At 41.9% G+C, this 24,398-nt stretch overlaps 1 protein-coding gene across 1 annotated transcript in view; it reads right to left on the bottom strand.

The window, feature by feature from the left end:
- The window catches only part of NUP205 (nucleoporin 205), a 74,413-nt gene that overhangs the window by 35,385 nt on the left and 14,630 nt on the right, over positions 1–24,398 (bottom strand). The window contains exons 8-16 of the mRNA XM_039494389.1: positions 22,790–22,965; positions 18,465–18,581; positions 12,561–12,698; positions 11,367–11,517; positions 10,089–10,294; positions 8,628–8,810; positions 6,509–6,559; positions 4,032–4,241; positions 2,743–2,842 (exon numbers count right to left, since the gene is read on the bottom strand). Of these exons, the coding sequence (XP_039350323.1) occupies positions 2,743–2,842; positions 4,032–4,241; positions 6,509–6,559; positions 8,628–8,810; positions 10,089–10,294; positions 11,367–11,517; positions 12,561–12,698; positions 18,465–18,581; positions 22,790–22,965 (1,332 nt within the window). The remainder of the gene's footprint in view (positions 1–2,742; positions 2,843–4,031; positions 4,242–6,508; positions 6,560–8,627; positions 8,811–10,088; positions 10,295–11,366; positions 11,518–12,560; positions 12,699–18,464; positions 18,582–22,789; positions 22,966–24,398) is intronic.

Below are 24,398 nucleotides of genomic sequence, written 5' to 3'. Positions count from 1 at the left end.
AATTATTTACTAGTAATTCTGTTTGTCAGAGGAATCCTCTTACTCCATTCCATACCAGAAAACATCTCAACAGCAGCTGCTGTAGCAAGCAACACCTCAATGCAATGCGAGATATCACAGGAAAATTCCTTGGAGCATGCTCCAGCCAAAAGCCATTTAAGCAGATGGCAGCTCATAAAAGCTAGGAAAAAATAGTGGAATAGCAGGAAGCCGCACGGGCCAAGGGACGTGCTGGCCGCCCTTCCTGCAGCCCCCATTGGCCTGGAGCAGCAAACCGCAGCCAGTGGGAGCTGCGATTGGCCGAACCTGCAGACGCAGCAGGTAAACAAACCAGCCCGGCCCACCAGGAGCTTTCCCTGAACAAGCAGCAGCCCTAATTTGAGAACCACTGAACTAGAGCATAGAAGAAAACTTCAAACATCATCAGAAAACAAAATCAGGAGGCAAAAGAAAAAAACAAACTTTTCAAATAAGAGAAAGTCTATTTCAGGGGTTCTCAAACTGGGGGTCGGGACCCCTCAGGGGGTCATGACGTTATTACATGGGGGGGTCACGAGCTGTCAACCTCCACCCCAAACCCCGCTTTGCCTCCAGCATTTATAATGGTGTTAAATATATAAACAAGTGTTTTTAATTTATAAAGGTGGGGGAGTTCGCACTCAGAGGCTTGCTATGTGAAAGGGGTCACCAATACAAAAGTTTGAGAACCACTGGTCTATATTATCATTCCCAGTTTACTTATCCTCCCAAACAAGGCAAAGGAAGATGATGTAGGACACAAAATACTGGAGCTGAAAGGATCCTTTTTACTGTGTGATCTAGAGGCCTTCCAGACTGTGCCAAACTTACTAGAAAGACATTTCTGCCTGGCTCTCCACTTAGCACGGTTTCTAAAGGCTCTTTGAGCCTGTCGCAAATTACAAGCATCACTTAGTGAGAAACTTCACATTAAAAATGTGCAGTACAAGACACCAAGAAACAAAACTAAGATGAATAAACTCAACTGTAGCCTCAAACTCACTATAATGCTGCAACTGCCTTCTTAGTGGGCCTCAGAAGAGTAGTATCCCTCATTAAACCAGAGTTCAGCAAGTACTCATCTTAACTTCCTAGAATGAATCATTTCTAAACTTTAGATAAGCTTCACTATTTCAGTAACATCAATCGAAAATTGACTAGAGAACACATCAAGTAAGCATCCTTAATTGGCTGTGTGATTACAATGGAGATTTAGATATAAGCCATAGGAACAGAAATTCAGGCCCAAGAATAAGACATTTACAATCTCTAAGTAAAAATAAATTGTTAAACGTTGCTTTTTTATGAGATAATTATAGTTACTAGAAAATCAAATGCAAAGTCACAATAAATATAAGGCATTCTTCTCATGAAGTAGCAGTGCCTATGTCCTAAGGCAGAAAGATTCCCCTCAAACCAGCTGTCAACTGGATATTGGTAAACCATAGAAGACAGTAGGCAAATGACTGATGTCTGCCCATATAGCCAGTAATTAATAAATTGAGATCCAGTCCTAAAAGGTGCACCAATTACCATTTCCCCAATCTGGCTGCCATGTCATGGAGACAAGACAAAGGTTTAAAGCCTACACCCATAAGTTCAAGGTTGGCATTTCCACCAACTCCCACCTTTTCAAATATGTGGCTACTTTAAGGACTATAAGCACCTATTTTCAGTCAGGTGCTCCTGTGAGAGCAAGCAGTTGGACTAGAAGAAAAGATCATCTCTCACAAAAGGACAGGATCATGCCATAGCAAGTCAGCAATACAAAGGAAACAGCACCTACTAATTAGGATCAGCAAAGGGCAAGAACTGAGTCCTGTAAAGCTGGTTTAGCGCTTTTGATGCACAGGGTAAGCTTTACCCTGATGCCCTCTTCCTTCTACAACTAAGAAGCCTGTTCTTTTCCCTACTGCCTTTCTGCTGGTCTCATTTCTTTCTTCATTCTTTTCTTCTACCTTCTTTAGAGAAAGAGCTAGAAGAAAACACAAAGACTCAAACTAAAGGAATCTGGATGCTAGTATGCAAGGAGGAAAAGACTGAGTAAGTGAGTGGGTGGTGCCTTTCTACCAATCTTGATAGACAGTTCACTTGCCTCCTTGGGTCCTGGTAACTGCTGATTTATTGCTGTATGGTAGGATGTTTTCTGCTGTGATATGCGGGGGAAAGGGAGTAGAAAATACACAACAAAAAAGTGCTCAAACATCTTATATTATACATTCTTTTTGAAGGAATGCAAAGTGCTTCACTAATTATACATATGGAGAAAATCACTTCACCCACCATCCAGAGTGAAAGGAAGCAGCTGTTTAACAGTATAGAACATTCATACTACTATATCTAAATGAAACTGCAGGACAAGTTCTGGTCAACAAAATGTAGCTTCCTAACTCGATTTTGGCCAGGATGCTCCTAATATTCTGAGTGTGCTATGAGATTTTCAATGACCACAAATGTGCAGGATATCAGCTTTATATCTCATCTGAAAGACAGCGCCTCCTGAAGCACATTGCACTCTAGTCCCATGCTGGGGCATTGATTCATTATTGATTCAGAAAAGAGAGCAGCCTACTGAATCAGCAGCACATTAGAGTTCCTTGGCTATTTCCCATCTAAGCATTGACTCAGCTTGCTTGTGAAATGTGATAAGATCACGTTACAGGGGTATGGAAGCAGAGTGAAAGTAATAATCTTGTTTGACAGTAAATAAATGAACAAGTTAACCTTGTAACTCCACATATTGATCCGCAAAGTCTTCAAGTTGAGGTTCGTAGTCTCTCAGCAACTTGTAAAAAACCTCCAGAACCACCTCAGCTACCTCCCACTGTGGACAACCACAAAAACAAAACAACAACAAAAAACGCACAAAAATCACACACAGGATATTATTAATACTATAATACAAAACTGGGATGACAGAACAATATAACTAGAAGGGAAAGTGAAGCAATTCAACAATGGATTGGGCAAGACTTCAAGAAAAATGTGTCTGCTTTTAAAATTACTGTCCCATAGCACTAGGAAATTGCTAAAGTCAGAGAATTCGAAATACTCTCAGTGTGATTTTTTGAACTAAAAAGAACATCTGTGAACATAACGATAGTGTATTTTTCGTATATTCAAAGCCAGATGCAAACATTCTGAAATGTATGAAAGAATGAATATGCTGGTAAACTTGACTGTTTGCCCTGCCTGGGTCACTCGACTTTCAATGTAAATGCATTTTCATCAAAAAGAATCATATCGAAGAACTCAAATTCCATGCTTCAAGAAGTTAAAATACTATGTTAATGCTATTTTTGGTTAAATAATCTTGTGAAATGGTCATGATGAAAGAACTCTAACTGGTGGATGAAGGTTCTAATTATTCAGGTTTATGAAAGCTACTTAGGCTTAGCAATCATTAGCCAAACTGGTAAAATTACGGTAACAAAGCAATTTATAAAATATCATAATATAACAACTGCAGACAGCTAACTCCATGTATTTCTCACGTGGCTGGAGACACTTTGCCTTCAGAAATAGAGTTCTTATCATACCAGAGGAGTATGGAAGCCCAATACAACTCTGATCCCTATTGTTTACTAATTTTAGCCTGCTTTTGACAATGCAAACAGTGGTATTTAAAAATGCTCTTTCCAGTCTACATTCTGTGCTCCGCATTTTAAACGTGGCAGGTGTTCATGCACACATCAGTGGCAAACTTCGGTGTCTCCTTGCTGGCTGTTGAAAGGCTATCACATCTTGTCCATTTAAATGTGTTAGTATCAAGAAACTCAGTGCTTCTAGCCCTTTAAGGACAACCAAGTGAGTCTTGAACAATGAAGATATATACTGTAAATCTCTCCACAATCTGCTTTTCAGGAGTGGAGGATGTCATTTGGCTACAACTTTGATTTAAAGAATCCATAGACTTATCACGGCTGCATCAAACTTGCACATCACAGCTCTTCCAAGGCCAAGGACTAAAGCGCTTTAGTCCCAAAAGAACTATCTTCACAACCAAAAATTACCTTTTCAGCAGCAATCCGGTAAGCTCTGGTGCGAAATCGGAGAAACACAGTGTCCCTGAGGAACTGCAGATAGGGGTCAAAGCCTGGTGGGCGCAGTCCGGCCCCCAAGTTAGAAGGGAATGAACTCTCCACCAGCGTGCTGATTAGCCGACAGAAGGCACGGGTTAAAGGGTACTCCTCACACCGAGATTCAACCTCATTCAGTTCAACCTTCCCAAGAGGAGGAGAAAAAAACATCAAGGACTCAACTTAAGAAATAACACTAAAGAACCAGACAACAGTAACAAGATTCCACCTCAGCAGATTTGTAATTAAAATCAAAATACATTCACAATAATAAGGCTGAAACACAACCAACAAAAGGGAGGGGAATGTTGATTGAAGGTTGAAATGACGGAAATTCATTCTCATTGACTTCAGTGGGAGTCAGGGTGCACAGGGAAAGTAGGATTGGGCCCAATTTTTTTTTTTAAATTGAAGTTACCTTAATAAGTCATTATTTGAAAAGCAATTAGCATAATAATGTGGTGATTGCTCTTACTCTTATTAAATTCAACTGTTGCTTTATCTACCATTCTTTTTAATCGTAATACCAATTTCTTTGCCACTACCCACCACAAAAACAAGCAAACAAACAAGTTAGACCCGAACCTACAATGTGATGCACGTGTGCTGGTTCCAACATCACATCCAATTTCACTTCAGTGGGGCTCTGCACAGGCACAGAAGTCCTCTGACATCAGGGGTTCTCAAACTGGGGGTTGGGACCCCTCAGGGGGTCGCGAGGTTATTACATGGGAGTGGTCACGAGCTGTCAGCCTCCAACCCAAACCCTGCTTTTCTTCCGGCATTTATAATGGTGTTAAATATATAAAAATGTGGTTTTAATTTATAAGGGGGGGGTCGCACACAGAGGCTTGCTATGTGAAAGGGGTCACCAGTACGAAAGTTTGAGAACCACTGTCTTACATGCATCACATTTCAGGATTGTAGCCTAAAACATATTCTAAGCTGCCACCAGTTTTCAAACGTCTTGGCCATTAGGTGTTTTTAAAAACCATGTTGGAAAAGAGGACAGATAATAGTTTATAATACATTCACTGCTTAAAATTGTTATTTACACAGAATTAAGATTGACTGGCAGTGCCTCATACCATTCTATGATGTTAAATGCACCAGTACTTAAATCTCTGAAAACCCGCAAATACTGAATTATGGTACACAACTGCCCAGCCCTACAACCTCTACTCTGCCCTCTGGAAGTGGCAATGGACATTGGGGATATACGATAAGTACGAATCAGTCTGGGCTGATGAGCAGACATGAGGAACGACTCAGTGTTCTGGGAGGACACAAGGCTTTCAAACTGCACAAAGCTCTTCGTCAGCTCTGGGACACGCTTGTCAGTGTGGCTCAAGCTTTAACTCCAAATAGCTTTTTAAATATTGTTTTTCCCAAGAGAAAAAATGAGTGATAGACACTAGCTAAAAATCAATTCTGAGTGGGTGAGATCAGTTTGGGGAGGATCAGAACTACAATAAGAATCATAGATGGGTCCAAAAAAAGTTATAAGAACTTAAGAACCGCAAAAAAATTGATGTGGTATTTATTTGGGGGACACCCCTCTGAGTGATGCAAGTTACATCACATTAAAGCGGTGTCCACACTGTGCTATGTCGGCAGGAGATACTCTCCTGTGGCCATAGCTTCCACCTCTCGTGGAGGTGAAGTAATTATGCTGACGAGAGAATGCTCTCCTGTCAGCACAGCGCATCTACACCAGATAGGCTACAGCAGCGCAGATGCATCGGTGCAGTTGTGCCGATGTAGCAGGGTAGTGTAGACTTGTCCTTAAACCACCTGTTAAACAGTAAACAAGTTTCGACCTTAGCTATAGTAGAACTACTGCCTGACTATAACGATATACTTTGCATGTCTGATTAGAATGTAACCTTAATGCGTGTTTTGTTTGGAGGGGGGGGGAAGGGGTTGGGAGGAAAACTCTGAAAACAAATGAGAGAGAGAGAATACTTACAAAAGTTTGATGCACTAAGACATACTAATAAGCGTAGATAAGTATGACTCCTTTTTCTAGGTAAATCACAATGGATTTTATGTGACTTAAAACTGAGTGATAATGCAGAAAAAAATGAAATATGGGAAACAATAAGCAGTCAAGGAATTCTAGGGGAAAAATGTACATAAGCAAGCAGTGAGAAAAGAAGGGCAAAGACATCTAGTCCATACATAGCAGAAAGCTGCAAGGCATGACCAAACAAACGTTAAGAACTCCATTAGATTTACAAAGCAAGATAAAACAAACTTCTAGGAGCCATGAGCAGGTATGGGAATAATAGATGCAAAGCAAAGAGGGATTTTATTCCAACACTCAATAGCAGGCACGGCCTCTACATTTACCCCCTTGCACTCATCTGTATATAAATCAAAGTGGCTTCCTAAAGAAGAAGAACCCTTACCTCAATGCCAGTTGCTTGCCTCTGACCCGGAGCTCTTACAGTCTGTAATATCTTAAAAAACAGAAAGGAAAAACAATGTGTTTCTACACAGCTACTGACAGAAATAAGAACATAGGAATGGCCCTACTGGGTCAGACTAAGGGTCCATCTAGCCCAGTATACTGTCTTCCGGGCCAATGCCAGATGCCCCAGAGGGAATGAACAGAACAGCTAATCATCAAATGATCTATCCCCTGTCACTCATTCACAGCTTCTGGCAAACAGAGGCTAGGGACACCATTCCCGCCCATCCTCCATGAATGTAATTAGTTCTTTTTTGAAACCTGTTATGGTCTTGGCCTTCACAACATCCTCTGGCAAGGAGTTCCACAGGTTGACTGTACGTTGTGTGAAGAAATACTTCCTTTTATTTGTTTTAAACCTGCAGCCTATTAATTTCATTTTGTGACCCCTAGTTCTTGTGTTATGAGTAGTAGTAAACACTTCCTTATCTACTTTCTCTATACCAGTAATGATTTTATAGACCTCAATCATCTCTCTCTTTAGCCATCTCTTTTCCAAGCTAAAAGGTCCCAGTTTTATTAATCTCTCCTCATATAGAAGCCGTTCCATACCCCTAATCATTTTTGTTGCCCTTTTGTGAACCTTTTCCCAATTCCAACATATCTTTTTTGAGATGGGGCAACCACATGTGCACATATTATTCAAGATGTGGGTATAGCATGGATTTATATAGAGGCAACATGATATTTTCTGTCCTATAATCTATCCTTTTCTTAATTATTCCCAGCATTCTGTTAGCTTTTTTGACAGCCACTGCACATTGAGTGAATGTTTTCAGGGAACTATCCACAATGACTCCAAGATCTTTCTTGAATTGTAACAGCAAATTTAGTCCCCATCATTTTATATGTATAGTTGGGATTATGCTTTCCAGTGTGCATTACTTTGCATTAATCAACATTAAATTTCACCTTCCGTTGTGTTGCCTAGTCGTCCAGTTTTGAGAGATCCTTTTGTAGGTTTTCGCAGTCTTCCTGGGTCTTAACCATCTTTAGTAATTTTGTATCATCTGCAAATTTTGCCACCTCGCTGTTTACCCCTTTTCCCAGATAATTTATGAGTATGTTGAATTGGACTTGTCCCAGAACAGACCTCTGGGGGACACCATTATTTACCTCTCTCCATTTATACCTACCATTTGTTTCCTATCTTTTAACCAGTTACCAATTGATGCGAGCACCTTCCCTCTTATCCCGTGGCAGCTTACTTTGCATAAGAGCCTTTGGTGAGGGACCTTGTCAAAGGCTTTCTGAAAATCTAAGTGTACTATATCCACTGAATCCCCTTGGTCTACATGATTGTTGACCCCATCAAAGAATTCTAGTAGATTGGTGAGGCATGATTTCCCTTTACTAAAACCACGTTGACTCTTCCTCAACAAATTATGTTCATCTACATGTCTGACAATATTGTTCTTTATTATAGTTTGCCCAGTACTGAAGTGATGTTCACTGAAGTAATGGCTGATGTTACATTGTACTAAAAATGCTTATTGTATTCCCTACCCATCACTTCTTGCAGATTTAAAAAAAAAAAAAAAAAACTCTCTTATCTGCTGGCGGAACAATGGGCTGCACATCTCCAAGAGCCATACAAATCCTCCACATTCACTTTTACCCCCCGACCCTCAAAGGACTATGTCATGTTGCGTCTTCATTTCAGCCAAGGACTGGACAGAACTCCTTCCAGTGAAGTGATGTCACTCCTAGACTGTCTAGAGAAGTAAAACTCTATCTTGCGATCTCTTACAATAGCATTACTTAGGGGTTCACGAATCTTTAGGTCTCCCATAGTATGCGAGCAAAGGGCCGGTTTCTCCCCATTCCCTTTCCTTGAGCAATAAGAACACACCACTATTATCAGTGCACAGGCCCTTTTTACAGTAAGAAACAATGTGAATTTGATAATCAGCAATGGAAATAAGTGATTAACAGAATATTTAGGAAAAGTGTGTCTCATTACCACTAAGATTTAAGTATGTAATGTTAAAATATATTACAATTCAGCCAGGACTCAGATACTACAGTTCTAAGCAGTATACAAAATCCTAAAATACCTGTGCGTATTCCAGTGATTGCCAGAGTGAAGCAGCTATCTCAGGAGATTTTCCAAAGGCAGTAAGAGTCTCTAATAGTTCTGCTTTCAAAATGGGAGGGATGCTACATTGCAGGAGTCCCAAAATGACTATCACTGGAGTCCACTGGGGGTGCTCACAGAGGGCCAAACGAGCATTCTCACTCTGCAAAATGATACACAAAACAAGGGAGGGGGCGGGAGCAGTACACATTGTCACTTTGAAAGGTCTTGGAGTTTTGCAACACCTAACTCAAATGATTCAAAAAGTCTAAGCAATGGTGATGCCATTTTCTAGCCCAACACACCTTAGAGATGGGAAGAATGGAAGACTGCCCCAACTTAAAGCATCAGTTTTAACTGATTTAAAACATTTTTTATTAAAAAGCTTATTTTTAAAAATAATTGAATACAATTACCAAGTATTTCACCCTCTTTTTTCTTCTTTCAACATGTATTAAAGCAACTGTGCATATATACGTTGGAAGCTCAAGTCTCTTCTGTAACTCCAAAGTATATACTAGCAGGGAACACACTCACACAACTGTCTCTCTAGAGAAATCAAGTGCTTATACTTCAACAGCCCCTTCACACCAGAGTAGATAAGGGCTCTGTCACTATTTCTATTACAAGCCTGTATTATCTATTTTTAACATTCACTACATTGAAATTAAACTTGTTAAGATCTAAAGGCTGGGTAGGGCTAGTTAAAGCATATCTGAAACCTCTTGCTAAGCTATTCAACTGGCATACAGTTCTAGTATAGCTAAATAATTCTAAGAATACTTAATACACAATTACGCTCTCCTCAGGTGGGTATTCAGTAATTGAACTAAAGCTGTACCACCTATGTAGAGCCTGCACTGAAGCATTATTTTTATAACCATTGCTTAGGGTTCCCACCCCTTTAACTCAAGGTGCCTTTTCAGCTATAGGACTGGCAGCCATTTAAATGCAGCCTGGAGGCAAGTTTCACTGGCAGTTTGCTTCCCCTGCCCATTTTCTCTCTTATTTTAGTTTACTTTTTCTGGCTTTTCCCCTCTCAAATTATTAAATGTAAATGCTCAGAGTTCTTCAGCTCTGACTTGATTTCTTTTAAACTTGTCTTAGCTGTGAAAGAAAGAGACAACAACTCCACGACAGGGAAGGAAGAGAGTCATAAAAGTTAAAAATCAGCAATTTGCAGTACCAATAACAGACCTTGCCCCTTCTTGCTTTATCATGTGCTTGTCCAACTCAGTCATTCCTGCTATCACTTATGAAGTCCAGAAATCAAATAACAGCAACTGCTAGCTGTGCCCAGCATGTCATTTTAGTCAAATGTGGCATAGGTCACCACCACTGAATTATGTGCAAACTCAAATATATAAGTCAGTTCAAATGTCATCTTGCAAGAGAAACAGAAACGTGTTAGCGAGACACAAGAAAGAAAAGGGTTACCTACCCACTTCACTATAGTAGTTGTAAGCTGTAAAAAGGAAATCAATCCATCCTGTTCTTTCTGGGTGATTCCTCGGAGAGGGAGGGGACGGTATTGGACACTATCTGCACTTGGCAAGTCCTTCCTTAAGTGCTCGTGATACAGCATCAAGGAGCGGAAGAAATGCTCCCAGGAGACAGGGCTGCCACCGGTTCCCTGGATGTTTTCAGCTAGGAAAGAAAAACGTTTAAACTGATTTCAAAATAATTTTGCTCTTTTACAGGGTGGCAAAGGGGATACCAAACCTTAAAAAATGGCCTTAACTTGTACTCAGCACAGTATTCTGGAAGCTGAAGTAGTAAGAAATTCTTCTATGTATGAGAGGTTGTGCGCTTTTATTATTTATGTTAATGCCCAAACATGCGAGTTGCTTTCCAAACATTCAAAACATTCTCACTGAGAGTTGAGGGGGAAAAAGTGCCTATTGGCATCTGTAAAACACACACACACACACCCTTCTCCATAGCCGTCAGTACCCTGCAATGGCACACCAGAATTGAAGAGATAATCAGTGATCACAACTTTCAGTTCAGATTCAAAGTGGGACAGAGAGGAAAATAAAGTTTATGATAAAAGCCTGGTGTTGGTGACCTTTGTGCTCTTATGGTCTTTTTGAAGAGCTATGACATTACCAATATGATAATCAGGTGTAAAATAGATTTACTGTTTTAATCATGCTATCATATGGGTTTATGAATCAGAACCTTTGTAATGCTGAATGTGTAAAGACGTTAGTCTAGTAATTTTTTTTCCCTGAGAAGTTAGTATGAAAATGAGACAGAAAGTACTCTCTTATATTAACTGTGTTACAAAAGATGGCACTTTCTCAGGACGCCTCTAAACGCAAGCTCAGAAATGCCAGCCATGATTTAAAAATGTATTTGCAAATACACAGCCTGGCTATTTTATGCTAAGAAGTAACTCTTCAACATGCTATACTGAGCTAAAGTGATATATTGAAGCTCTCATTAACAGAAAGCTATAAAATATTTTAAAATCAAACATATTAGGAATTCAGCCATTCCCATAATCAGGACACTCAAATATTTAATTAACATATATAAACCAGTATCTTTATGCAGTTGAAAGTGAAAATGAGTTTTACCTCCGTACTAAAAGTGTAAGACTAATAGTAGCTAACTAAGTAATAAACTACAATTAATCTCATCTAGATCTAAATTTTTGTCCACCTTGTCTAGGAGAAGATTGAGAGGTGAGCCTACTGTCAAACACTTTTCTTACCATGACTGCTGCCATTGACCTTCAGCAAACTGAAGCAATAATGAGCACACTGGGGCCCACTGGCCAATCCCTGAAGCATTTTCAAATATGGGATGTAAATTGTGGAGGGGAGTAGGTCTCCCATTTGTCTAACAAACTTTGACAAGACAACCTGCAACAAAAAAAGGTAAATGTTTAAAAAGAAATCTAACCTTATTGGGGTGACAAGAGACTCCAAAATGATAAAGTATATTCTGGTTTGGACTTAAAAAACACAAAACCCCCACCGTAACTCCAAAATAAATTTGTGAAGTGCTTGTTCTGTTTCATTGAACAGAAAATATCCACATTTTGAAGAGAAAAAGGATGCACAAAATATTCAGAATATTGCAAAGGAACACAAACAATAAGGGTACAATAATTTTTCATAACATTAACTGCAGTGATGCCAAAAGGGCAAAACTATGACAAAAATCTAATATACGTCTTTAAAAATAAATCTAATCTGAAACCAAAAACGCTAAATAATTGCATGGTAATTACATGTTACTACAGGCACAGCTAAGGTTGTTTGGATGCCTTAATTGTGCATTTCTTACCTTAACATATTTGGATTGTTTTTAATCCTAATCTTATATCCTTGGGTTTTAGATAATTACAACATCCTTGTAATGTTTTCTAACCTTAAGAGACTTTAACTGCACCTTAACAGAGTTTTTCCTCTGGGAATATCAACAAAACACTTTGATATAATCAGACAGAAGGTACAACGTAAGTGCAAAGCATTATTATTAGCAATGTTCACTGAGAAAATGTAGCTGCTTGTGTAGAAGTCTTCGATTAGATAGCTCAAGCATAAACAAGAGTTTTGAAAGAGGTTAGATTATTTCCCATTAATACCCGCCGATACCCCAGAGAACAATCTACAGCCAATGACAACTGGTAAAAGTTCCCTTTATAGCATGCCAATGGTGCCCATATAACACTGGGTGGGAGCACTGCACTAATATCTTGGCAATGGATAACAGGTTCTTAAGACCATATGAGAGTGGCTCTACCAGTTCCTCAAAAACCACCTTTACTCCTCTTGATTCCAGGAGCTATTGCTGCTCCAGCCTGCAGCTTTTAATACCATGACACTAAAGTAAATTACAAGTTTAAAAAAAAAAAAAATTCCACTGCAAACAATGGAGGAAAAAAGTTGAATTTGCTAACCTGGCGCTGAGGAGGTCGCTGATGGGCTACTCCAAGATAAGATCCCATAATGGTGGAGCTTTGGAGAGGTTCTGAAGGACACCAATACTCAAGAGCAAGTTCCAGATTAAAGGGATCCTTCCTATACAACTCCGCAATCTGTAGGGGGACAGAAAATATGTTTCTAGAGAGAAAAAAACGTCAACACAAATAAAAAGGCCAAGACTTTAACAATGAACACTACTTCAGCACAACCTGGAAATACAGGAAGAAAAATAATCTCATTGTTAACATGCAATTTTTTAAATATTCCCTTCCTGAAAATGGCAGCTTCTATGCAGTAATGTGACAACAATCCATAGCTAAAAAACCCTGAAATTTTCAGATTTTTTAAATAATTTTTATTTATAAATTTCAATGGTATTCTCCCTCTGTTGCCTATAAAACCCTAGATATCAACACATTGGTATTTCCTTTAAATGAGCATTTGGGTATTTGTGTTGCAATTAGTTTAAAATCAATGAACCAATGTTGGGATTAAAAGCTTTTAATTGTTCTTTGACTGCTCAAATTTCCTTCAGAATAATTTCTGTTTCAAGTTCTTCATTTTATAGGTGTGTTATAGCTGTGTACAAGAGCCATAACAAGTTCTGGTTAAGAAGGTTTTTTTATTCTAAGCTCCTTTTTTAGTGGTTTATAAAATTGTCTAATTGTTTTTGTGGATAAAAATATTTTTAAATGTGTCTCTAGCTTTAAACTGGTTAGAATTTAACATTTCAAAACTTGCCTTGTACACTGTATTTAAGGATGAATTTGTATACTTCACCGAATTCTTTTTATTACAACATTTCTTAACAATGACGGAAAAATGTACACTACCCACGTGCAATATTTGAATATGTTATCTAACTTTAACAATCACAAACTGAAATAAACACACAAGACCAACTTTATTTCTTTCAAACAAAGAAATAGAATGGAAAAAGACCTTCTACAGAGGCTGAAATTTTATGCTAATGAAACACAGGAAATTTAGTTATAATTCCCACATCCGCTGTAACTTGGTCTTTTTGCATTTAATATCTCAACACTATGTACTGTATATAGCAGCCTTGAAAAACTGTCATGAAAAATCACAAGATCAGACGCAAAAATCTATACCCACACACTTTACCATAATGACTAACAATCATGTAAAAATTAATGATATTTTATTCACCCAAGGTAAGTAGATAGAATTTTGATAGGATGATGCAGAAACACAAAACACTACATAAGCACAAAGTGGCTGAAATTCTGTTAGATGGGAACCATAGTTTTGAGATTTGTAAACTTGGAATTTCAATTTTAAAGTTGTGTTAACATGGGGGGGAGTTACATTTAAAATACTGCAAAATGTATGTACAGTCATATGTCAAAAGATACTCAGGTATCTAAACTGTTGCACCACAGTACATTAAATGGTGCAATATTTATATGCTGAACAAAAATAAACTGAAGCCTGGTCTACACTAGTCTGTTATTTCGTAATTAGCCGAGTTAATTAAAAAAAAGATTCCATACACACGACCAAACTGGTTTTTTCGATTTAAAGGGCTCTTTAATCCAATTTCTGTACTCCACCTCGGCAAGCGGAGTAGCGCTTAAATCGAGATCGCAATCCCAGGTTAAATGTATTGTGGACGCAATTTGACGTTATTGGCCTCCGGGAGCTATCCCAGAATGCTCCCTTGTGACCGCTCTGGACAACACTCTCAACTCTGATGCACTAGCCAGGTGAGCAGGAAAAACCCCAGGAACTTTTGAATTTAATTTCCTGTTTTGTCACCATCAGCACAGGTGACCATCAGCACAGTCCACCATGCAGAGTCCACCATCACAGGAGATCACGCAGTCCCGGATTCACAGACGAGCTCCAGCATGGTCCAAACAGGAGGTACTGGATCTCATCGCATGTTGGGGAGACGAGTCTGTTATGGCAGAACTACGTTCCAAAAGAAGGAATGCAAATACGTACGCTAAAGTCTCCAGGGCCATGACGGAAAGAGGCTACTCCAGGGACACAGAGCAGTGTTGTACAAAAATCAAGGAGCTCAGGCAAGTGTACCAAAAAGACAGGGAGGCGAATGGGCACTCTGGGTCACAGCCCCATACATTCCGCTTCTACCCTGAGCTGCATGCAATTTATGGGGGGTGACGTCACCACTACGCCACCACTGTCCGTGGACACCTGCAAGGGGGGGGAGTTGCATGGAGTGAGGAGGAAGAGTCATTGGAGAATGAAGAGGAGGAGGACAGCGCACAGGCGGCAAGTGGGGAATCCGTTTTCCCTCCTAGCCAGGAATTATTCTTAACACTGGAGCCAATAGCCTCTCCCCACTCCCAAGGCGGGCTCCCGGACCATGACCCTGGAGAAGGAACTTCTGGTGAGTGAGAGCCTGATTGGAGCCATGTGGTGCGGGGTTGGGGGTTAAACCCAGCCATGCTGGGCTGGTCGGGTTTAGTTTGAAGGGCTCATCCCTGGCTCAGAGCCTCATCGGAGCCACGCAAGGGGGGGTGGGAGGGAGAGATAGAGGCAGGAATGTTGTGTGAAGTGATCATCCCAGAGAGCCCGCAGGCCCTCCTTTTATATGGCAAACCCACCAGGCATTGCTTGCTGTGGGAAAGGGGGCCCAGCAGTTTGAAAGCATTGGAATGAATGTAGAAGCAGCACAACCCCGCGCACCCCTAGGCTGCCTGCAAGCTGAATTCTGTTGCCCGGCCGTGTGTGATGGCTTACTCACACCAAAGTGCCCCCTTTGTTCTCCGAAATGTATCTTTTAAAATACTACCTTCCCTTTTTCTCCTCCTGCAGGTACAAATGTTTCAACGCGGCCCCTATCTACTGTCCCAGAGGCTGGTCCAGATTAGAAGGCAGAAAAAACGAACTCGGGAGGACATGTTCGCCAAGCTCATGCAGTCCTCCCGCACTGATAGGGCCCAGCTGAATGCATGGAGGCAAACAATTGTGGAGTCCCGTAAAGTATTACAGGAACACGAAGAGAGGTGGGACATGTGTGATGAGAGCAGGCAGGACGCTAGGGTCAAGCTCATGGGGGAGCAAACTGACATGCTCCACTGTATGGTGGATCTAATGCGGAAAAGGCAGCAAGACCACAGACTGCCACTGCAGCCCCTGTGTAACGGCCCTCCCTCCTCCCCAAGTTCCATAGCCTCCTCACCCAGATGCCCAAGAACACAAAGGGGGAGGCTACGGGGACCCACACACTCAACCCCAGAGGATCGCCCAAACAGCAGAAAGCTGGCATATGCAAACTTTTGATTTGGTTTCTGGACTTGTCCTCCCTTCCTCCTCCACCTCCGTAACGCACCCCCCCACCCCCAGTCTACCTTCGGATTTCTCTCAATGTGTTGTGCAACAAATAATAAAGAACAATTTTGACTTTATTTCCTTTCATTTATTTATATATACTGTATTGTGTGTGTGTGTGCGCGCGCGCGCGAGGTAACTTCAAGAGAAACAAACAACTGTCACACCGTACCCTGGCCAGTCATGAAAACAGCTTTCAAGTTTCTCTGATGCACAGCGCGCCCTGCTGCGCTCTTCTAATTGCCCTTTTGTCTGGCTGTGCGAAACTGGCTGCCAGGCGAGTTGCCTCAAGCTCCCACCCCACCATAAAAGTCTCCCCCTTACTCTCACAGATAGTGTGGAGCACACAACAAGCAGCAATTACAATTGGAATATTGGTTGTGCTGAGATCTAACCAAGACAGTAAACTGTGTCAGCGTGCTTTCAAACGTCCAAAAGCACATTCTACCACTATTCTGCACTTGCTCAGCCTATAGTTGAAACTGCTCCGTACTACTGTCCAGGGTGCCGGTGTATGGCTTCATGAACCATGGCATTAAGGGGTAGGCTGGGTCTCAGAGGGTAACTATAGGCATTTCAACATCCCCAACAGTAATTTTCTGGTCTGGAAAGTAAGTCCCTTCCTGCAGCTGTTCAAACAAACCAGAGTTCCTGAAGATGCAAGCGTCATGCACCTTTCCCGGCCATCCCACGTTGATGTCGGTGAAATGTCCCTTGTGATCCACCAGTGCTTGCAGCACCATGGAAAAGTACCCCTTGCAGTTTATGTACTGGTCGCTCTGGTGTGCCGGGGCCAAGATACTGATATGCGTTCCGTCTATCGCCCCGCCACAGTTAGGGAACCCCAGCGCATTAAAGTCATCCACAATGGTCTGCACATTTCCCAAAGTCACTACCCTTGATAACAGCTGCTCAATGACTGCGTTGGTTACTTGCAGCACAAGAGCCTCTACAGTAGATTTGCCTGCTCCAAACTGATTCCTGACTGACCGGTAGCTGTCAGGTGTTGCAAGCTTCCACAGTGCTATGGTCACTCGCTTCTCAAGGGTGAGGGCTGCTCTCATTTTGGTGTCTTTGCGATTCAGGGCAGAGGATAGCAAGTCACAAAGTTCCATGAAAGTGGCCCTGTGCATACGAAAGTTTCACAGCCATTGGGAATCATCCCAGACCTGCAACACTATGCAGTCCCACCAGTCTGTGCTTGTTTCCCGGGTCCAGAATCAGTGTTCCACGGCATGAGCCTGGCCCAATGCCACCATGATCTCCCAATCGCCATATGCCATGCTTCTAGGAACATCTGTGTCCATGTGCTCATCACTATAGTAATTGCACTGTCATCGCTTCCTCGCCCAGTTTTACAGATACTGCACATACTGCTGGATAATACGCGAGGTATTTACAATGGTCAAAACTGCAGCGGAGATCTGAGCAGGTTCCATGACTGCCGCGCTATGGCGCCTGCACGGGTAATCCTGGAAAAAGGGCGTGAAACGTAGGAGGCCTGTTCAGTTCAAGATGGACGCTAAAAGGCAGTAAATGGTTGTCTTCTGTAGCTTTCACAGAGTCGGGAAGCTCACTAGAGCTGCAAGAGCGGGAGAGCAGAGTTTGCGGCGGAAGCTGTGTGGTCAGGTCACAGTGGCTGAAAAACGGCGAGGAATTGTTGCCGTCTGTAGCTTCCACAGGAGCCCAGGACTGACAACATGGAAAAAGCGGCAGAAGCTGTGCGGCTCAGTTCACGATGGCTGAAAAACGGCCAGGAATTGTTGCCTTCTGTAGCTTGCACGCGAGCCCAGGACAGACAACATAGAAAAATTAGCTAGCAATGCAAGAGTGGGAGAGCAGAGTTTGTGGCGGAAGCTGTACTGCTCGGTTCACGGTAGCCGAAAAAAGGTGGGAAATGGTTAGATAAAAGAGTAGATAGAAAGATGAGAGGACATGCGAGGTGGATTCAGAGTACCAGGAGACAGGCGGTGCACCGTACTGCACCATCTGCTGGCAGCATGGCATCTGCCGTAGCTTTCATGGAGGGAGGAGCGAGTGACGGCACACACCCAGAAACACCCGCGAGAATGTTTTTGCCCCATCATGCACTGGGAGCTTAACCCACAATTCCAATGGGCGGCGGGGACTGCGGGAACTGTGGGATAGCTTCCCACAGTGCACAGCTCCGACATTCAATGCTAGCCTCAGTACTGTGGATGCCGAATTCATGCACTTTAGTGGGGACACACAACACCGAATGTATAAAATCGCTTCCGAAAATTCGAATAGAATAAGTTCGAATTAATTTCGTTCTGTAGAGGTACCCTGACATTTATTATTAGAAGCCAAGTCAGCAAATGATTTCAACTACATGATTAGTTAATGAAAATGTCTACATCTAATTTAACCAAAAATATGAAGATTTCTACTTACAAATAAAAATAGGTAAGGTATGCCCCACACAGTATCTTATTATTCAAATAATGTGTTTTACTGTTAAGGTATCAGAAGTTTTCAATAGGAAAACCTCCAAACAATCCCTTTTTACAAACATAATTAAAAGCAGGGCTTACTAAAAGCATAAGATGTTCCAGATCCCGCCGAAGGGAAACAGGTGGCTCATTACCCATCTGCATACTCATGTGGATCATACGAGCGTCTTCATCTGCACGGTTTCTCAGCTGTTTCACCTACACAATTTATGAAGTAGAGAAGAATGTTGGTCTATTTTTAGCCAAGAAAAAAAAATTATCTTAAAGATTACAAAGAGCAACCTAGTCTTATCTATTTTTATAAAACAGATGTTAACATTCCTTCGCATGTCCTTAACAAACAAAAATGCTATTGTAATAGATTGACATTCATTATCAAATTGCAGGGTTTTACTTTAATTTTCTGTTTAAATTGTTACCATATCATCCAATAGTAGGAAGAAATTCTCAGTGGATATAAATCAAATGACTGATAACCAATAATATGATAACATCGTAATTATGTCCACATGGATCCCTTCTTCCCTGCTACTACGGAGTCTTTCTCCTCTAGGACAGCGGTTCTCAACCAGGGGTACGCAGAGGTCTTCCAGGGGATATATCAACTCATCTAAATATTTGCCTAGTTTTACAACCGGCTACATAAAAGCAAGAGCAAAGTCAGTACAAACTAAAATTTCATATTATGACTTGTTTATACTACTCTATATACTATACACTGAAATATACCACTACCCCAAAATAACGCAACCCGATATAACATGGGTTCACTTACAAGGCGGTAAAGCTCTCACACACTGCTCTGAGCAGCGTGTTAAAGGTGCCGGGCCAGGCCGGGGGGTTCGATAAGGGGCAGAGGGTCTCGGGGGTGGTCAGAGCTCCCCCGGGTCTGGGGCACAGGAGCTGTGGGAGGGCACTTTGGGACTGCGGGGCCCCCAAGAGTGGCCCGGGGGATTAGCAGGGGGCCGAGAGCAGCCCGTTCTGCTTCCCTCACCCCGGCCCCAGCCGTGTCGCTCGGGGGAGGGGGAAGGGATCCCCCTCCGCATTCATCAGCAGCAGCAGAAGCGGAGCAGCCCAGCCCCAGCCCACTCCACTCCGCCAGCTTCCAGCAGCAGCGCTTCGCTTCCCGCTGCAAGTGAGTACAGGGGGGCGTCCTTTTCCCAACCTCCCCGCACTCATCTGCCGTGGGAAGCAGAGCACCGCAGCTGGGAGGTGGCAGAGGAGAGAGGGCTGGGCCGCAGGTACGGAGGGCGTCCTTTCCCCAACCTCCCCGCACTCACCAGCGGCAGAAAGCAAAGCAGCCCAGCCCCTGCCAGCTCCACTCCGCCAGTTCCCAGCCGTGGCACTCCGCTTCCCGCCGCAGGTGAGTGCAAGACCTTTCCCCAGCTGCCCCGCAATGACATGGCTGGGGCTGGGGCAGGGGCAAGGAAAACGGAGCAGGCTGGGGTCGCGTCACTCTGCTTCCCGCCGCAGGTGAGTGCGAGGGGGACATCCTTTCCCCAACCTCCCCGCACGCACCGGGGGCAGGAAGCAGAGCACCACGGCTGGGAGGTGGCAGAGTGGAGCAGGCTGGGGCTGGGCTGCTCGGCTTCCTGCCGCTGCCAGTGAGTGCCTGTCGGGGGGTAGGGGGGATAGGGGTCGGAGAAGTCAGGGGACAGGGAACAGGGGGGTTGGGTGGGGTCCTGGGGGTGATTAGGGATGGGGATCTCTGGAGGGGGCAGTCAGGGAACAAGGAATGGGGTGGGAAGCAAGTTTGATATAACACGGTCTCACCTATAACACGGTGAGATTTTGTGTCTCCTGAGGACCGCGTTATATCGGGGTAGAGGTGTATTTATATTCCAATTGATTTATTTTACAATTATATGGTAAAAACAAGACAGTAAGCAATTTGTCAGTAATAGTGTGCTGTGACACTTTTGTATTTTTATGTTTTATTTTGTAAGGAAGTAGTTTTTAAGTGAGGTGAAACTTGGGGGTACACAAGACAAATCAGACTTCTGAAAGGGGTACAGTAGTCTGCAAAGGTTGAGAGCCACTGCTCCAGGATTCTGTATTGGTGAAGGAACTGAGGGATGCTTGGACCTGCCCCGCCCATTATGCCCTCCGGTGAAGGGGCACAAGGTTTAGGCACAATTCCAACAGACACTGCAGGGAAAAAGAATTTCATCATGTGTGCATGGAGAGCATGTACACCAAGAGCGGGATCCATGTGGACAAATACTTGAAGAACCACCAATAATTTGTGGAGCCAATAATCAAGAAAGAAATATTTAACCACTTCCTTTCTCTCAAGGCTCTTTGCATCTGCAGTGAGAGCCTGATCCAAGTCAATGGAAGTATTTCCATTTACTTCAGTGTGATTTGGATCAGGCCCCAAAACTACATCCTTTAATATTTTCAATTTGGAAAACTAGATAGATTAAATGAACTTCTGTACCAAAATCAAAAATTTAAGTTAATTATACTAATATGTTTGTGTATGTGGAGAGAGAAAACAGAGGTAGCATTCTAGGATAGTGCCTTGTATGAACAGAATTCAGAAGAGCTAAATTCCTCAAGGAATCAGCTACCATGCTGAATGGTAGCAAATGTCTTTATCTTTTTGAAGAGTTCTGGGGTGACCTAGAGAATTACATGCCAGTTAGCATTGCTTCAATATCAAGAAAATTGTTTGCTATAATTAAAGTGTTAAAATGGCTAGATGAATGCAATATGATGGGAGAAAGAAAAAAGAAAATTGTGCCTCTCTAATCTACTAGAATTCTCTGAATGTGTCAACAAATCATTGGATAAAAGAAACAGATGACAATTTTTTTGAATTTCAAAAAGCCTTTGACAAAGTACCACACAAGTGACAACCACTGTTATCAGTGCACTGGCCCAAAAAATAATTAACCTGCAGAACTCTCTACCAAAATGTATCATTGAGGAAAAGAGTTTAGTAGGATTAAAAAAATAAGATGAAGCATTTATGTGGATAATAAGAACATTCAAAGTTCTATAATGTAACAAGAATATAAATTCCATAATCTGACCATTAACTAACAGGATTGGAAAGGATTCTTTTGCAAGCAAGAACTCTGTCTGCTACAAGGTTTTTACCTCTGAAGCAACTATTACTGGCCACCGACAGAAACAAGATACCAGAAAAGATGGACAGACCACTGTTCTGATCCTATATGGCAATACTCTGTTTCTAAATAGAATCCCTTCATACCTCTAGGTCATCACTTTAATCCAATCCAGAGGGCTGTAGCCAATGGAAAGACATTACTATACTGTGACTATTCAATGGATTACATGAAATGAGCCTATTTCCTAAGGGATACGTCTGCATCAGACAATCCACCTTTGTTCTCAGCCTTAGCAGAAAGGCCAAAGCCTGTTACAGCATGTTACTCCCCTCTAAGTGTTTGTATGTGGTCCCTACAGAAGTGGATTGAGGCACACTGGTGAAGCTGTGTACACAGGATACTTGCATTGAAATTGTTAGTGTTGTACCTGCTGTGAATTCAGAAAAGCTTTTAAATCAGTTCAGCAATTAACATAATAAACAAAAGAGAATTTAAATTAAACAGTTTACAATATGTTTATATGTGCACTCAAAAAGATTCTTAAAGCAGAAGGAATTATTTTTTCCCCCAGACGTTCTCATGCCAGCCTAAAATGAACAAAGAGATACCTTTAAGGTATGCACATAAAAAAAGAATTAAAATTATGACTGCTCAGTCATTATTTGGCAACTCAAATGTACACACAACTGTTCGACACAAAAGACACAAAATAAAGCTTTCACCAATTATTAAAAGAGACACTACACTTTCTCAGAGCTCTTGCTTTCAATGCATGAATACAAGTTCTTGCGCCAACGAAATCGCTCACACTGCTACAAACACATCCTTTTCATTTTTGCAGCACAAAAGTTTCAATTCCTGGTAAATCAAATTGTTATTTCCATAGGAACAGTATTCTGCTGCAAGGAAGGATAGCACCCCTCCCAGACACATATACAAAAGTCTATTCCTGGTAAAAAATTAAAAAGCACTGACACAGTATAGTGGATTACTGATCTTTTCCCATTCACAAATTACTTCAGCTTGCAGTACTATGTCTATAGAAAAAACTGGCATTTACTAAAAATTGTAAGTACTACCACATGAACAGTTTGCTTTTAAAATTTCACTATACTCATGTAAACTCTTATTTTTAGAGCATCGTTATTTGGAAACTAAACAGAAAACTGTATTAATTCCATTAATCAAATACATAATTAATTGGCAGTTTTCTGAATCCTAGCGCTTCAAGACCATGGTGATAGATGCCTTAACTCGTCCTGTACATGAAATTTGGATTATACATCCAAAATGCTCACCAACCGCCAGTCCACATGCATAACAACTTACTTTCATCGGCATGAGTGCAAGAAAGTCTGTGACAAGGTTATGAATTTTGCGGATGTAAAATTCTTCCTGGTAGAATTTTTCAGATCCCACCACAGATTCAGTAAGGAACAGGAAGACATCATCAGCAATTGCTAGCTCTGCCATTGCCTCATCTGCCTCAGTGAATTCTGCAAGAGCTAGAAAGAATGAAGAAAGGGGAAAGGAAGAAAGAATGCAATTATCTCACTTACCAAAGTACGCATGTTTCAAAGTTCCTGGCTTACTTGCAAATCAACATAAATGTATATCACCTAAGTCTTTTGGATGTTCAAAAGAACAGTGGACTGTAAAGGTTATGCCAATACAGTGGGACACCCAGTACTTGAACTCTGACTGAAGAGGAAAGAATTGCATAATCCACTTAGTTCTCCGAATAAGTGTGACCAAATCCAGTTATGCAGGGCTGTAAGCCCCCATTTATTTATAACAATCAAAAACTATCCTTTAAAGACCGTTAGTACTGTGAAGTTTAATTATGATTTAACTTCGCAGAAAGGATATTCTGAAACTGATCTGAGGGCTTGGCTACACTTGCGAGTTAGAGCACATTAAAGCAGCCCTGGGCGCCCTAGCTCACTACCCGTCCACACTGGCAAGGCACGTAGAGCACGCTGACTCCACGGCTAGAGCAGTCCTGGTACTCCACCTCGGTGAGAAGATTAACGCTTGGTGCACCTTGGCTGAAACGCCTGGGCATCAGTGTGAGCATTACTGTGCTCTGATCAGCCTCCAGAAACATCCCATAATCCCCTTAAGTCAAGTGGCCACTCTTGTCATTGTTTTTGAATCACTGCAGGAATGTGGATATGCCCTTTGAAAGCTCCATTTCTGACAGCTGGCTGCTCATCTGCTCCGAGACAAAACCACCATTAGTGTGGAATGGAGAGAGAGAGAGAGGCAGGGGAAGAGGGGGGTCTGCTGCGGTCTGAACTTACAAGACAGCATGCTGACATACTCTCAGTCCCCCAAAACCCCACTCTCTCTCTCCCCACATACACACAACACACTCCCTATCACACTCCACCCCACCCCCATTTGAAAAGCATGTTGCAGTCACTTGCATGCTGGGATAGCTGCCCATAATGCACCGCTCCCAATGCCACTGCAAGTGCCCAAACATGGCCACACCAGTGCACTTGAAGCTGTCAGTGTGGACAGACTGCAGCACTTTCCCTACTGCGCTCTCTGAAGGCTGGTTTAATTCGAGGCATTCTACATCTGCAAGTGTAGCCATGCCCTAATTCTGATCCACTACAGCACTTCAGAAGTCCACATCTTTTGGAAGAAAACTATCCACGGTCCTCAAATATCCTTTCAGCAGACAATGTGTGTTACAATATCCAGCTACAATGGAGCTGCCTTTAAATCAAAGGCTTTTACACAAATTGGAATCTATTTTTGTTTTTTTATTGGTAGAGTTACAGCATAGGGCACCAACCGGTATTAAATGAAATTTTACACATTTTTTTAGCACAATATTAATTTGTTATTGAAATGAAGGGATATTATGGAGTTTATATCATGAAACAGTACGTATTTCTAAACCTGTGTACTTTTCAGACTAATATAA

The sequence above is a fragment of the Mauremys reevesii genome, linkage group 1 (assembly GCF_016161935.1).
Source record: "Mauremys reevesii isolate NIE-2019 linkage group 1, ASM1616193v1, whole genome shotgun sequence".
Classification (NCBI taxonomy): domain Eukaryota; kingdom Metazoa; phylum Chordata; order Testudines; family Geoemydidae; genus Mauremys; species Mauremys reevesii.
The sequence above is the reverse complement of the archived record's forward strand: the minus strand, read 5'-3'. Positions and strand labels throughout refer to the sequence as shown.